The 17,500-nt window shown below is 30.2% G+C and overlaps 1 protein-coding gene and 1 long non-coding RNA gene across 6 annotated transcripts in view; one reads left to right on the top strand and one right to left on the bottom strand.

The window, feature by feature from the left end:
- LOC124956667 overlaps window positions 1-17,500 on the top strand; it is a 34,737-nt gene that overhangs the window by 8,177 nt on the left and 9,060 nt on the right. The gene's annotated exons all lie outside the window — the stretch shown is intronic.
- Window positions 7,132-17,500, bottom strand: part of LOC124956666 (inactive tyrosine-protein kinase 7-like) — a 69,106-nt gene continuing 58,737 nt past the window's right edge. For 4 of the 5 annotated variants that reach the window (XM_047512794.1, XM_047512792.1, XM_047512793.1 and 1 more), the window contains 3 exons: window positions 10,454-10,609; window positions 8,702-9,035; window positions 7,132-7,859 (listed from right to left, as the gene is read on the bottom strand). In XM_047512794.1, the coding sequence (XP_047368750.1) occupies window positions 7,702-7,859; window positions 8,702-9,035; window positions 10,454-10,609 (648 nt within the window). In that variant the 3' untranslated portion in view covers window positions 7,132-7,701. Of the gene's footprint in view, window positions 7,860-7,975; window positions 8,044-8,701; window positions 9,036-10,453; window positions 10,610-17,500 lie in introns of all 5 variants that reach the window. The other variant, XM_047512796.1, reaches the window with a different exon arrangement.

Below are 17,500 nucleotides of genomic sequence, written 5' to 3'. Positions count from 1 at the left end.
GAAAAAAAAATGAAAAATATAAAAAAAATGAACAATCATGAAAAAATCATTTAGATCTCGGACTAAGTTATCGACAGAACGAAGAATCATAGAAAAACAGTTGGAAATGAGCGACCAGGGTAAGTAAATAAGCAAGCAAGCAAGCAAGCAAATAGGAGACAGATATATACATATATATATATATATATACATAGAGAGAGAGAGAGAGAGAGAGAGAGAGAGTCTCGTCCGATTACGAGGGACATCATGCGAGTACACATGCCTTTCTATGAGCTTTTAGAACATACATAGATAAGTCTCATACATGTATCTACATATCTACTTTCTACTTTCGTGAATAGTCAACGGAAAGTAAACTACTTCCATACTACTGTCGCGATATGGTTCTCGTTACAGTATAGAGAGACGTATGAAAAAAAAGGAAGAGAAAGGAAAGGTAAAAAAAAGGGTAGAGAAATGAAAAAAAAAAAAAAAAAAAAGGAAAAATAAATAAACGAGAAAAAAGAAGAAAACAGGAAAAGAAAAAAAGACGAAAATTGAAAATCCTTCCTTCTCTCTCTCTCTCTCTCTCTCTCCCTCTCTTTCTCTATCTATTTCTATCTTTTTCTTTCTTTTTTTTTTCGTTTGACGACGCACGTCTCTAATCACGAAGACATCACGAAAGAAAGATAAAGAAACAAAAAAAAAACAAAAAAAAAAAAAAAACAAAAAAAAATAACGATTCCTTGGTCTTCCTCATCTATTTCCTTTCTTCTATTTCCATTTCTACTTCTTATCGCTATAGTTCGTTCCCGAAGGAACGAAAATTTTCATTCGGTTATTCTTTTAAATTCGACAGAAACGAGCGAAACTTTTATTTGCCATCGAGTGATCTTCAAATCGTTTGAGAATCGATTTTGTATACGTGTATATATATATATATATATATATATATATATATATATATAAAATGTTTAAATGAAACGAGTTCACCAGGATTATTATGAAACTGATTGTTTTTCGAAATATACCAAGGAAGAAAGAGAAAGAGAAAGAAAAAGTGAAAGAGAGAGAGGGAGAGAGAGACAGAGGGGGGGGGAGAGAAAGGGGAAGTCAATTTTGTTTTAGAGGAAGAGTTTTGGATAATTTAAATGAAAGAGTCTGAGTGTGTGTGTGTGTGTGTGAGAGAGAGAGAGAGAGAGAGAAAAATCTTCTTTACGAGTTGCACGATATTTGGTCGAGAATGAAAATTGGATTAAACATTCTTGCTAAAGAGAAAAAGAGAGAGAGAGAGAGAGAGAGAGAGAGAGAGAGAGAGAAGGGAGTGAAACAAAATATGAATTTTGTGTGAACATGTGTTTCTATTAGTTTCAATTTGTTCGGAAACATACACATAATTTGACTTCGTTCGTTTATTACTTCGTTGTTAGCTTAACTATCTCCAGTTTGACTTGACTTTTCAATTAAGTTATTTTAGTGATATATATATATATATATACGCATATAGTTACTTGAATGCTTGATTTAGTTTGATATCAAATCGACATTTCGAACAATTTCATGCTACGGATAAAAGTTTACGATTCAATCAAATATTAGATATAAATATACGTTTATACATAGTATAAGGTTTTTATATATTTTCTATTTTATTCTAATTTTTGTTTTTCTTTTTTTTATAAATATTAATTCAAAAATATTCGTTAAGACAATTTGAAATGGATATTAAAAATTGCCTCCAACATTTTTATGATTTTTATAGATTTTTCTTTTTTTTCTTTTTTTTTTTTTCTTTTTTTCTTTTGATATAAACTAGACAATGATATATGTCGAGATTCGAACGATTTATCTTTTAATACGAATGAAAAAGTTAAATAAAATTATTCTCATATCTGTACACGCGTAGGAATTTTTCTATTAATGTTGACAATTTAATTCATGTCATTTTAAATTGATGAGTTTTAATGTTAAAATGAAACAGAGCAACGATACTCGAATAAATATATATTCCATTTTGTAAAATAAAATTTGAAAATAAATTGATCTATTTTTTTTTCTCCCCCTATGAGATCTTTTAAATATAACATTGGGTAAGAATTTTGATGAGAAATATTCTTTTGAAATTTTTATTATATTTATCTTGAATAAAATAGTTTCTAGGTCGTACGATAATTGATTGTATATATTTTTTATGTGTGTCTCATTCTCTCTTTCTCTCTCTCTCTCTCTCTCTCTCTCTCTCTCTCTGTTGTAATTTAAAATATAAATTATAATTATAAAATAATAAAAATTATAAATAATCTTCAAATATTTAATAGAATATCTCGCGTTTCTTATGAACTCAAATAAATAATAAATCTATGAGAATAAAAAGATATCTTGAGACGAATTGTAAATAATTCATGACGAAAAAAATTGGATTAGAGATTAAATTGAAGAAGGAAAAAAAAAAAGAAAAAAAAGAAGTAAAAAAAAAGAAAAAGAAAAAAAAAAGAAAGAGAAAAAAATGTCAAGTACAAAATCACTCCAATTATCTCCTTATATTTACTATCGCCACAAATTTTCTTTGCATCTCAAAATATTAATCGAAATAATATACGACAAATTTTCTATCCATCAATATATAATTTCCCGCGTCATATTGATTTATACATTATTTATTTATTTATTTATTTAATTATTCATTAATTCTTTTTCTTTTATCTTTTGTTATATCAAATGATATTGCATTTACCGAAAAGATAGTTGTGCATTTTTGTAAAACTCCACGTGAAAACGAGCTGGAGTTCGGTACATACATGGCACATATACATACATACATACATACATACATATATATATATAGACACACATATATATATATACATATACATATACATACCTACATATATTGTCTCGAATGAAACAATGGCTTCACTATCAAGTGGTGTTAGAGAAAGTAATCCAATGTTCAGCTAACAATGCCACGTGGAGGTATATTTCCAAGCACGGTGCACATCTTCGTTTTTTGCTCTCTCTCCCTCTCTATATATATATATATATATGTATATATATATATATTTTTCTATCTCTATCTCTATCTCTTTCTCTCTCTCTCTCTCTATCTCTCTCTCTATCTCTTTCTCTTTATCTTTCTCTTTGTTTCTCTCAACCGTATTGTAGATTCGACCTCATTTTTAAGCGCTACACCGAGCAACTTGAGCTTTGCGTACCGAAAAAAATATGCTTTTCTGCTTTCATTTCAGCGAGCATGAGAAAACAGATCTCTCTCTTTCTCTCTCTCTCTCTCTCTCTTTTTTGTTATTATTTTCTCATCTTATCCCGATATTATTATTTATAAGAAACTTTCAGATAAAAGAGAAATAAAATATTAGACGAAATATTCGACGTATCATACGATCATCTAAAATGATTCAAAATATCAAAATCATTTGACTCTCTTTTCTATCTCTCTCTCTCTCTCTCTCTCTCTCTTTTTGTCCATATTTATCATTATGATTCGATTATTATCTTTTTTTTTTTTTTAATCATGAGATGATCTTATTTAAAAAAAAAAAAAGAAAAGGAAAAAAGAAAGAAAAAAAAAAGAAATATTTGAATACAAAGAAAAATATTATGAAGAAATATTTAAGAAAATTTTGTAGAGAGCTTGATTATTATTCTTTTTTTTCTTTTTTTTCTTTTTTTTTAATCTTAAGATTATATTCTTTAAAATTTTTTATACATATAATTTATGTATAAGGAAAGATAGTAAAAACATTTCATGGTAATATCGATAGTGTTATTCGATCTTCTTTCTTTTTTTCTCTCTCTCTCTCTCTCTCTCTCTCTCTTTTTCTTTTTTTTTTTTCTTCTCGTGGGATTTGGGGAGAATTTGCATTAGCGAGTACTGATCTATGTAGGTCGAGAGCTTCCGAAACGATCCTTCTTTGTCCTCGTCAGAGATGTCGAATGTCTTTTCCCTTTTGTAATCTCACGCTAGGAAAAATTCTTTACGAAATCGTCTGTTTCTGATAATGATCCTTGAAAGGTACAGCCAAATAAAATTCTTCGCCGATGAAAATGGAATAACAGATATCCTTTTTTTTCCTGAATGCATTCGTACTATTCTTTCTTTAGGAGAGAAAAAAAGGAAAAAAAAAAAAAAAAAACATTTCAGAACTATCGATCTATTTTTATCAATATTTTTGTCGATTTCAAAGACACATGAATAAGAAAAAACAAAAGAAAGAAAAAAGAAAAAAAAAAGATAAACACACTGCACTCGTTAATTTTTTATATATATATATATATATATATATACACATAAAAAAAAAAAAGTGAAAAAAGAAAAGAAAAATCCTATGATAATGATTACAAGTGAAATATGTTCGTACGTTATTAAAAAATAATTATTATCTAACCTGGCGTTAAGGGATAATGTAAAAAAATAGAACATTGTTGATATAATAATTATTTTTTTTTATAAATAATCTAAATAAAATATATTTATATTATATAGAATATCGCAATAAGTAATATTATTTGTTACATATTATCGTTCCATTGATATTTATCATAATTATATATAATATTTAATTGTCATATTAATAAAATTAATTATGTTTAGATAATTTCTCAATGATAAAAATTAATTTAACACGAATTATTCGTTTATTCGTATGTTTCGCGATTTTGATAATATTTTGAAGAAATTTATAATCCCTCGTTTTTAATAAAGAATTGTATGATTGTTCGAGCATTAGTTGTATCGCACGACGAGATTCGTAAAAAAGAGAAACAATGAAAGACAACGAAACGAAATAGAACGAAACGAAATGAAAAATAATAATAAAAATAATAATAAAAATAAAAATAATAATAATAATAATAATAAAAAAAAAAATCGCACGTTAATTGAATAAATAATTTTTAATGGAACATCGTAATACCAAAGTTACCATTACCTGAAATTTCATTCGGAAAGCGTTAAAGCAGTATGACTATACGAAATTGTTTGCTGAGAATTAATTTCACATGTAGACCGTGGGATTAATCTGCGAAGGTAAATAGGATTAAATGTTGACCCTGATATGCTGGATACGTTTTCCGCAATGTTCGCAATAATCGAGCATCGTCGCCAAACCTGATCGTAATCGTCTTCGGTGTGTTCAACCTAATCCTTATTATCAAAGGATTATGATAGACCGAGTATAAAACGAATTCTGGGAATTATAACTATAACCATTCGACATTCGTAATCGTATTTCATTCGCATTATTCCTCATAAAATTATTTAATAACGCTTATATTTATTTATTTGTCTTTATCCTTTATTTTTCTTTCTTCTTTTTTTTTTTCTTTTTTTTTTTTTGTTTCCCATTACTAATACGACATATCATCAATTACATCTAATTCATTTTCAATTTTTCTTCGAATATATTTTTCAAAATTAATTTTCACAATATCGAGATTGTTTTATATATATATATATATATGTATATCGATGAACACATTTATACATAGACATAGTTCATTGTTTTGTCGTTATCGTTATTTTTGTTGTTGTTATTGTTGTTGTTGTTGTTGTTGTTATTATTATTATTGATTGTTGTGCAGTGAGTCTTGAAAATGATCGTGCTTTTCTTTCGATGAAGGAATAACGGCGATCGATATTTTTTTTCGCTCTTTTCTTTTTTCCTCCTCCCCCTTTACAGAATATACATCGTTCAAGAATATTATTTTGTTTCTTTTTTTTTTTTTTTTTGTTTCTTTTTTTTTTTAACCGATGAAAGAAGAGAATAAAATGTTGATTACAATATATATATACCGTAGATAGGATATATCCTACGATATCGGTAGGAATCCAGATTCTAAAATATGAGAGAAGATTTTCAATGAGATAGAAAATTATTATTCGCTTCTGCCGCGATATATACCTTCAATTACTGGATTAATTAAAACGCATTCAAGACGTCGCGCCTGGTAGCGTGGAATTTAATAAAGTGCCCAGCTAACTGCGAAAAATCGTGCTGCGAAGCGCGTGACTGTTCTGACATAAAGTAATGCATTATACAATACTTTCGTATTAGACGCGCATGGAGGGAACACGCCACGTTGAAAAAGAGAAAGAGAAAGAAGGAAAGAAGGAAAGGAAGAAAGAAAGAAAGAAAGAAAGAAAGAAAGAAACGAAACGAAAAAAAAAGGAAAAGAGAAAGAAAAAAAATGAAACAAAAAAGGTAAGGAAAAAAGAAAAGTAATTCCTCCGTCCAGTCCAACATCCCTTCTCTCCCCGTCCTATCCCGTCCGGCCTCTCCTACTCTTACTTCCCTTCTCATCTAGCTATAGTAGTTCATCCCTCTAAAAAGAAAAGAAAAGAAAAAAAAAAAAAAAAATAGAGAAACGAAAAATGAAAAATGTTCACCGGAGCTTTTTTGTTGTTGTTGTTGTTGTTGTTGTTATCGTTTTTCTTTTTTTCCTTTTTTTTCTTTTTTCTAACTAGGGGAATTTTAATGCCCCCTTAACAATAGGGTTGCCTCGACGTCGATCTATCGTTTCTCGTTTGCATCCCGTTCGACGAGGGTTTTGGGATCGTGGAATAGGCAGAGGAAAGTAAGGTGTGCAGAAGAGAAGAGAGGGTGGAAGACAAAAATGGCGGAAAGTTTAGTATCGTCGAGACGGCAGATTGTAACGCGTGTCAAAAGTTATAACCACGTAACTTCTCTATAAGAGACAGATAGAGACAGACAGACAGAGAGAGAGAGAGAGAGAGAGAGAGAGAGGGAGGGAGAGAGAGAGAGAAGACGAGGTCGAAGTTTTCCCTTAATAATGACGTCGGAAGTTTTCGATATTGTATTAGATTAGATATACACGTATATATACACAAACACACACACACACACAGAGAGACACACAGACGTATACACGGGAGAAATGATATACATACTCTTGTGATATTCGAAACGTATCCTTTGAGTTAACTTCCTAGAGAATTTACTAAGTTTCCTTAGAATGTTCTTGTAAACGGATTGGTTCATTAAAGATTCTCTATATCTTTTCACTTTTTTTTCTTTTTTCTTTTTCTTCTTTTTCTTTTAGAATCTGATTTTTCTATTACTTCATCGAATTTATTCTCTCTTTATTAATCGTTCGTAATAAATGAATATATAGTCTCGATGAAAAAAAAAGAAAAAATTATTTTTAATTATTTCTTTTCTTTCTTTCTTTTCTTTTCTTTTCTTTTTTTTTTTCTTTTTCTTTTTCTTTTTCTTTTTTTTCCCTTTTTCTTTTATATCATCCATAAGAAATCAATGATTACGATGAATCTTTTAATTACGATAAATCTCTTTTTACGAGTTAACATTACGAGTAATAAATTTTCAATGTTTATTAGTATACTTCGTATAGATGTATTGTGTTTCATAAGAGCTTTCGAATCGAATTAGATTATTCTAACGTTACTTATAAATAAATTACAATTTCGTTATTAAATATTCCATTATCCCATGATAATCGAGAGATGGTAAAATTTTTTTTTCTTTTCTTTTTTTGTTTTTTTTTTTTGTTTTTCTTTTTTTTGTTCTTTTTTTTTTTTTTCTTTTCTAATGAATCATTTTAACGACAAAACGATCGTCTTTTTTTTTTTTTTTTAATGGCACGATCATCGATCATCAATAATATTTGATAAAATTTACGTCAATATGCATGATCCATAAGAAATAGTACGACATATGAAATTGACAGTCACGTTGTTGATAAGTAATTTTTCGAAAATATTAATTCGAAAGTTCCGAGTGAAAAAATTGTAAGAAAGTATACGAAGACAAGATTGTCGTATCTCGTATTGGACGTTGAACTTCTTCGATCGCCGCTATCGTGCATGGCCGCTGGATTTTCTTCCTCTGTAATTAAATAATTATTAAAATGTAAGGAATAATAAAATCATGATGTGAATTAATAAATGATTTATTATGGAAAAAAGAAAAAAAATATTTATTATAAAAACGAACTTGATTACCGATAAACTTTATTGTAATTATTATCGCTGTTGTCGTTCTTCTTATTCTTCTTCTTCTTCTTCTTTTTCTTGCCCGAAAAAAAAAAACAAAAAACAAAAAAAATAGATAATAGATATAAATTTGATATCTCGTGGTGCCCATGAGTCGCGGTTTGATTTCATTTCTCGTTTGTATGCACTATATCACGAGTTTTTCCATTATCTTTCCATTTCAATGAACTTCTGTTTCCAATTTCTTTTATTCTCACGGTATATAAAAAAACGAACGTATTATAAAGTATACGACAAATATAAAGTGTCTCGAAACTATCCAAATTTTTAGTATACTTCTTTTTATTTTTTCTTTTATTTTTCTTTTTTTTTTTCCTTTTCTTTTTTCTTTTCTTTTTTTTTTTTTTTTTTTGAATCAATCCTATTTTTCCTTTCATGACTATTTAGGCCAGTTTCATCGTACAACTCGTAAAGCTAACAAATCTTATTTTTTACTATTGCGATTCTCAATAATGAGAATAAAAACAAAAATACATTAGTAAAATTATTTAGAAACTTTTGTGATCCACCTTCATAGATATTGTAATATTACTTTTAGATTTCTAATAAAAATTCTTTTTTCTTATTTCCCATAATTTTCAACGATCTTATTTTATAAAAATAATAATGATAATAATAACAATAATAATAATAATAATAATAATAATAATAATAATAATAATTGTTTGGACTGACCTTCGATAACGTGTATCCTGATGTAAGTAGGCCTTGCATTGCTCGGTAAGCAAGTATAATTAGCACCATGGGATAATCTAACTTTACCAACGAGAAGTACTGATCCATTTTTCGTAGCCTCGATCTTGACCCCAGGCTCGTCGTCATAATTGATCATACGATCGTCGCGATACCAAAATATAAAACTCGGTGTTTCTGCGAACGCCATCAATCGACATTCCAAACGTAAATTTGATCCTTGTTTCACATGTAAATCTGGACTTCCTGGTATAACGGAGTAGGCATTGGTAATGTTCAAACGTATCAATCGTTGTTTCCCTGGGTCCGTTTGTATCTTAAAAATGTCAATGAAAAAATAAAAAAAAAAAAAGAAAAAGAATACAACGATTACGATAACATTCGTAATGGTAGTAGAGTTGCTAGGAAAAAAAAAAAAAAAAAGGAAAGAAAAACCAAACGAACAAAATTTTTTATTTAAATAAGAAAAGTCAAGGAAAATGTTTCCAAAGTGAAAAAAAAAAAAAAAAGAAAAAATTTACGACATGACAATAAACTGCATAAAATAATATTAATAATATAAATATAAATAAATTATATTTAAGTAATTCAAACAACAAAATTTATAGTTTTATTATATAAAAAAGAAAATAATGATATGAACGAAGATTTTCAAATGGATTTATTTCTATTGTCAATAATCGATTTAGAAACATTTGATCGATCCTTGAAGTTTCCTTCAAGAATAATACATTGAAATCACGTCTTATAGCTTTTCTAAAGTATTAAATGTATTCTGTTTTAAATTTAAGAGTGAAAGAGGGCGAGAGAGAGAGTGAGAGTGAGAATGAGAGTGAGAGAGAGAGAGAGAGAGAGAGAGAGAGATTTAGATTAGGTTATTCTATTGTCGGAGCTTTTCAGGAAGTATAGTGGTTATTGTCCGGTCGTAGTTCTCCTCTCTACTACGTGTATTCTATCTCCTCACATAGTATTGGTATTATACTATCGCTAGTGTTCTATGAGCGTGACCGGTCATAGCTACTGTTTGTCCAAGATAAACCTCTACTACTGTCGACCGTACGATCCATCACCATCGCCATTGGTATGCTATCTTATGAGATTAATATAAACGTATTGTGTTCGCGGATCCGACATATTGGAATATATTCCATGAAATGAGGTCATCTCTTTGAGATTGGATTAGAACTCATTGATAAATGACATTATATAGAAGAGTCAAGTCATAACTAAATAACATTTTTGATTACGTAATATTATATCAATTAATATATATATATATATATCGTTAATAATTTCTCAAAAATATTTAATGTATAAAATTATTGTAAATCGAACGAATGATAGTTTCGAAATTGATAAAAAAATTTTCTACCTTTTTATTTTATTTATAATAATAATAATAATGATAATAATAATAATAATATTAAAGATAGTGTCTTAATAAATGCAACTATTAGTATCATTAACGATAATTGTTTTCTCTAGATGATATTTAGGACATATTTGATGTTGAAGAGACTTTATCGAGTTCCTTAATATAGGCAATATGTTCGTAGATAGATATCTAGACCAAAGAACGTTCGTGTACAAGAGGTTGCCTATATTAAGGCGCTTCCTTAGGAACTATTTTATAGATATAACTCCTTTATGTATATATATATATATATATATATATAATTACATTACCATTAAATAGATATTTATAATTAGATAATTAATAAGAAATAATCTCACGTGACATTCGTAGATACCAGCGTCCTCTTGTTTAACATTCCTGATCCATAAATTCCAATTAGGTTTATCCGGTAGAACGGTAAATCTCGTATCTATGGAATAGGTGATTTTTCCTAATGTCAAAAGCTGTTTGTCCTTTCGTCTTATCCATGTTATCTGAAATGGAGGAATTTATGAGATAAATAAAATCAAACAGGTTTCTATTTTTGTTCTTTTTCTTTTCTCTCTCTCTCTCTCTCTCTCTCTCTCTCTCTCTCTCTGTGTCTATCTCTATTCTCGTCCCATTTATCTGAACTCTTTGAACGAATTGGCAAATCATTGGGTCGATTTATTCGAGGAAGCGCGAAGTATCGAATCTCGTAGTCGATGCGACGTACAAATGTATCGATAGAGAAATAGATAGATAAATAGAGAGAAAGAGAGAGTGAGATAGAGAGTGAGATAGAGAGAGAGGATAACGTAACCACAAGTTGCTTCTCACTCGTTTTACCATTATAAATCGAATCACCGATGTGGTCGAGTAAATTCTATTTATCAACGTTCAACAAAGTCGAATCGGTAGAAGAAACAACGGAAAGACGAGCTTGTTGAAAATTCAATCATTTAAAACGTTGAACACGCCATTGATAATTTAGATTACCGTAAGTGCTATACTATACTATATATTCGTGCGTGTTTACGTAGAACGAGATATTGCCTTTATCTCTGTAAAAGAACTTTTACATTTATTAGTTTCTTCTTCGTAATGAGAAAAAACAAAGCGCCGTACAAAATTTTCCTCTTTCTTCTCTTTACTTTTTTATTCTTCCTTTTTTATTTTTCTTTTTTCTTCTTCTTCTTTTCCTTTCTACGACGTATCTCCGTTAACGAATGAAAACTCTCTCGTATATTATATGTTGTTATATATGTATATATGTACATACATGATGACAAGTCTTTATCTCTCTCTCTCTCTCTCTCTCTCTCTCTCTCTCTCTCTCTCTCTTTCTCTCTCTTTTCTGTATTAATATTTAAAGTACGTAATAATGCTTCTTTAATTAAGAACGACGGATATTAAAAAAAAAAGAAAAAAGAAAAAAGAAAAAGAAAAGAAAAGAAAAGAAAAAAATAAAAATAAAGAAATAAAAGAGAAAAAGAAAAAGAAAAAGAAAAAGAAAAAGAAAAAGAAAAAAAAAAGGTAAGCTCTAACATGCTAGAAGATCTATTTCTAGTTCTAATTCTTTCCTTTCACTCCTTTATACTTCCGGAATTTACGGGAGCGTCTAATTGAAGATCGGAAATTAAAATGAGCTTTTAAAGCGTTGGTTTGCGTGCGCGCGCTCAAATTGCTACTTACGAGGAATGTAAGAAAATAGAAAGAAAGAGAAAAGGAAATGAAAGAAGAATGAGAGGGGAAAAAAAGAGAAACTTAAGAAGAGAAAAGAATTGAGAAAAAAAAGAAATTGAGAAAAACAATGGAGAAACTTTGACGATAATTCAACGTGCGTTTCGTTACGATGAATTACGATGAGTATACACACGTACATTTTCAATATTTCATTTTCATTTTCACGTGAATGTTATTCGAAACGATTGATGTAGTAAATATCGTCGAAAACTTGTCAAAAAAATTTTTTCGCACGTACGAATACTACACTCATTGTAATGGCTTACAAAAAACTTTCTTTGTTTTTTCAACTCTTGCATGTATACGTATGTAAAGAGAAAGGGAGAAAGAGAGAGAGAGAGAGAGAGAGAGAGAGAATCAGAAGAAGAAAAAAAATTCTCATAAAAAATTTCTCCAAAAAAAATTTCTCAAAAAGAAATTTTCTCATTCGATCGATTTTTTTTTGTTTATTTTTCTTTCCACTCTTTTGTTCTTTTTTTTTTTTCTTTTCTTATTTTAAAATCTCATTCTTGATATGATTTCATTGAGTTAGCCAAAAAGAAAGAGAAAGAGAGAAAGAGAGAGAGAGAGAGAGAGAGAGAGAGAGAGAGAGAGAGAGAGAAACATTCGATTTCTCGTTAGAGAACGTTCCTACCAAACTAACGCTATGACTAGTTCAGAAATTTATTGCTCCTGAAATGGACGGCTATTTGCGAACACCTCCTGTTACCATAGTCGTCCCTTTAATTACTGCTAGGTCCTCTCTATGCACCTGCCCATATACATAAAAGCCATGTGTATGAGCCAGCGTTAGGTATGTGTATATATATATATATATATATATATATATATATATATATATACACATAAACCGTTTATTAAAGGCGTGCGCGCGTTAAATGAACATTATTGTTTATCCATTAAATTTGTTGTGGTTGATACGAAAACCGTAAAGAGATCCGAGTTGCAAAAAGAAAAAAAAAAAAAAAAAAAAAAAAAAAAAAAAAATCCAATTAAATATATATATATATATATATATATATATATATATATATATAAAGAGATAATAAATATTTCGAATTTCCGTTTGATTCTTTGATAATCACCAATGCTATTGGGATATTAATTGTATGTGTTTATGTGTTCCTCCGCCCCCCTCTCTCTCTCTCTCTCTCTCTGTCACTCCCACGTTCCCTATCCTTCTCTCTCTCTCTCTCTCTCTCTCTCTTTTATGTACAAACTGTAAATACAAAAATAAACAGATATTAATGGAGAACAGAAATACAGTGGAATGATGTTTGCGTTAAAATTGCTAGTAGATCTTGTTGTTCTCTGTGTGTAACGTAATATCAGCTAAAATCACTCTGTCTCATTCTCTCTCTCTCTTTCTCTCTTTGTGTTTGGATAATGTAAAGAGAGAGACAGAGAGAGAGAGAGAAAGAGAGAGAGAGAGAGAGAGAGAGAGAGAGAGAGAGAGACAGAGAGAAAGGCTAATATACTATTCACGGACTAATTGAAACGTTAAAAGTGTCATTACAAAGGTAAACGAGCTTTTAGAAAAACGACATTAAACGCATTGGACATTTTCCAATTGACGACTGGACATAGCGATTAATTCACTTTTCATTAATGAATTCCATTATGACGTATACTTCTCCTTTGACGCGGTTGAATGTCTTTGAAGAAGAAAGGGAAAAGAAGAAAATAGAAAAATGAAAAAAGGAAAAAAGAATAAAAGAAGAGCAAAGACAAGAAAAAGGGGGTAAGAAAGAAAAAAGAGAAAGAAAAAGAGAAGAAAAAAAGAAAAGAAATTATTCGAGCCTTATGCGAACGCGAGGATCCTTTTGATAAATCGAAAAATAGATTATAGCATGTAATTCTTACTAACGATTAAGCCTTGATTGGAATAAAAGGAAATGAGAAAAAAATTTACAAATGGACGATTGAAAATGCAATCGTAGTAGCGAAAGAAGTAGAAAGGACGAAGGAAAAAGAAAAAGAGGATGATGATAAAGAAGACCAAGAAAAAGACGAAGAAGATGAGAAAGGGATGAAGAAAGACGGATGAGAAAGATGGTTGGGAAAAGGGCCGGAGGGCTGGTGGGGAGGGGGTAAAGCGAGGGCGACACGCATCATGAATAAAAGATGACGATGCTTCGTATGACTCTTTGCGTGTCCATGGTGTCACTGGCATATTGATTGCCTTCTTTGGTGCTGTGCTGTGCTGTGCTGTGCTGTGCTATGCTATGCTGTTATGTGCTTTTCTATTCTGTTCTGTTCTGTGCTTTTAGACGTTGCAACTTGCAAGGAAGCATAACCAAAAGCGCGACAAGTATATGTCTGGTTAAAATGTGAGACTATTATCCGCAGTACTTCGTGCCCTTCACGAAGCCCTTACCTGTATGTATGTATTTATGTATATATATATATATATATATGTATGTATGTGTACGATTGTGTAGTTCTCACAGCTTCAACTATACTAAGAAGCTATCAAAGAGTTCAATGCTTGACTTTACGATCGACCATTTTTTATGATCCTTTTGGTTTAGCTAACATATGTGTAGTATTTGTCTATGTATGTATGCATGCATGTATTTACTTATGTATTTATGTATACGCGTACATATGTGTGTGCGTGTACTTTGACGATTTTTTTTTTTCCTGCGGAAAGAGAATATCATAGAGGGAGAGAGAGAGATTCTCGAGAGAAAATTCGTAAGAGATACGCGCGAAAGTCAAATATCGTTGACGGGAAAAAAAAAACAAGAAAAAAAAGAAAAAAGAATAAAAAATAGAAAAATAAAATAAAAACAAACGTACGCGAGAAAATTGTTATTGTTGCGTTCGCTTTGTAAAGTATTTCGTTTCTTTCTCTTTCTATATCTTTTCCTTTCTTTCGTTTTCTTCTTTCTTCATTTCGTCAAATTTTTCCCATTTCACCTTTTAAAAATGATTTTTCCAATAAGGTATTTAGGTCGGTGTCTTTGCCAACGGAATAACGTTAACGAATTATATCGATAAATTTGTAGGACGTTTAAATTCACGCCGACAGAGAAATTACGTAGAGTAAATTAAAGCGCGAGTATTTCTGTGGCAAATTGCACGATGGTATTGACGGTGGTGTATGACGTTAATTACAGAACCCGATTGGATACGCGGGCCTTGATGCTACGAGCATGTCATTCTCATCCCGTAAATGATAAAACTGTCAATCATTCAGCGAAACAAATCGCGTTCGGGCACAGTAACGTCGCTACAACGAGTTAATCAATTTTGAGAGTTTCCACGTGTCGTTTCGAGTTAACCATTTCGTGGTGCGTTCCGCTCATTTTAATTCGGTCTAGAAAAAAAAAAAAAAAGAGAGAAGAAAAAAAAAGAAAGGAAAAAAAGGAGGAAGGGCGAAAAAAAAAAAGGGACGTTCAATTTACAGGTGACATAAAAGAGATCACGTACGTATTCGACTCTCGTTCACGTCCGTCCTACGGCCAACAATTTCTTCTATTTTTACGGAGAGATATTTTTATTTATCGATTTTATAGATCCAACTATACGGCCTCTCGCTTTTGCCTAGGGATTTTCATTTGAAATGAGTTGACAGGGCTTCTATGGAATATAATTTTCCATAACTTTTCTTTTTTCTTTTTTTTTTTTTTTTTTCCCCTGACAATACACAATATAGAAAATAAATCACGATTTTTCTCACAAACAATATATTATATATATATATATATATAAACTCTATAATATTTCAACGAATATATATCTATATATATTTATATATATATATATCTATATACAAAGGCAAAATTCTATTTCATAATTCTCATTTATTAATTTGCATAGATATCTACTTCTATTTAATTTCAACGTATAACAACATCGTACTCCTTCATTATAACTCATCCATTTCTCTCTCTCTCTCTCTCTCTCTCTCTCTCTCTCTCTGTTTTTATCTTTCGTACGATACTTAAGAAAATAAGAAAAAGGTCACCACAATTTATCGATTCATTCATCTAGTCTCAATACTTTCGTCATTTCGTTTTTAATAGCTTTTCAAGCGATTAACTTTTCCATCCTTCTCTACGTCTATCTCAACATTGCATTTCTCTCTCTCTCTCTCTCTTTTTCTTTTTCACGTTACAATCGATATGGTAAACTTTATCGACTTTGGATATTTTCCTTTTTATAACCATTTTACGAGGAACGAACGTAAAATGTTCGGCAAGACTTATCGAATAGAAGCAAAGAAAAATGTCGTCAGATATCTTATTGTAATTTACGAGGACATAAATATATTTTACCTTTTTATTACTCTACTTTACGTTTACCAGACTCGACGAGCGACGGTGGTAGTGACCCCTTACTCTCTAAACATCATCTCACCCTCATCTCGTCACCCAGTCCCACCCTGTTCTGCCCCTAAAACGACGAAAGATATCGTCGTTCTAACATCTTTTTTTTTTTTTATTTTTCTTTATTTTTTCTTTATTTCTTTCCACGGATGAAAAAGAAAACAAGAAGAAAAATAAAACAAAATAAAAAAAAAAAAGAAAGAAAGAAAGAAAGAGAAGAAAAAAAGGAAAAAAAATGCACTCTTCGACGACAATGTGTAATCGCGTTAAGTCATTGTCGTTTCATGTCCTGTCGTGTCGTGTCGTGTCCTGTCTTGTCGTGTCGTGTCGTGTCCTGTCGTGTATTCCCTAATTTAAGATGGGGATTTAGGCTCAACAATAGTTTTTACAAATCGTCAGTAGATACGTTACGTGAGGGTACGTACACTGATCGTTGGTTAATTCGACGTGGCTGATCAAGTGGGCGAACTCGGTACACGAGTACCGTGTTACGAGTACACGAGTAACACGACAGCCAGCCATGTGACAGGGCTTTGATTATCAAACGAACAACGCGTCCGCGTGCGAAACCACATTTAACTTGATTCGATAGATAGATAGATAGATAGATAGATAGATAGATAGATAGATAGATCGATCGATCGATCGTTCGTTCGTTCATTAGATCGTTAGAGATCGTTCGTTCGTTTGTTCGAACGATCCACACCTCTGAAGTATCAACATTTTCTCTTCTTGTTACTACAAATACAAAACAATTCGTTGGTTTCGGTTACAGAAAATCAATCAATTTTTAGTTCGAATTTCGAAATCACCCGATCTCCAAATTACTCTGTAATTTTTTTACGATTGGTTAAATTATACTGATAATTATCGTACGATGTTATTGTAACAATACATTTTTTGAATTAGATAATTGTACAATTTCTTATGAATTTTTTTTTCTTCTTTTTTTTTTTTTTCTTTTTTTTTTTTATAAATTCATCTCATCTTCAAATAATTATCAAACTTTCTTTTGATTAATTAAATTATATTAATCTATGTGTTAGTTGTACGATTCTTTGAAAAGAATGTATATTTTGAGGTAAAAAAATTGTACAATTTATAGGAAAATTTTCTATTGTATTTCGAAATCATATTAATGTCCAATAATAATCCTATAAAATTTATATGCGAAGATTGGTTGAATATAACAATGTAAACGCTTGATCTCTTTTGATATACTCGCACTATATATTGTCTTAAAATGTTCAAATATGAAATTCGAAGTTGGCTGAATACGAACGAATAGTATTAAACGATTTTCACGGTTAATCGTCGGAGATTAAT

Source organism: Vespa velutina, chromosome 23 (assembly GCF_912470025.1).
Source record: "Vespa velutina chromosome 23, iVesVel2.1, whole genome shotgun sequence".
Classification (NCBI taxonomy): Eukaryota; Metazoa; Arthropoda; class Insecta; order Hymenoptera; family Vespidae; genus Vespa; species Vespa velutina.
Note: the sequence above shows the minus strand (reverse complement) of the source record. Positions and strands in the feature narration are given on the sequence as shown.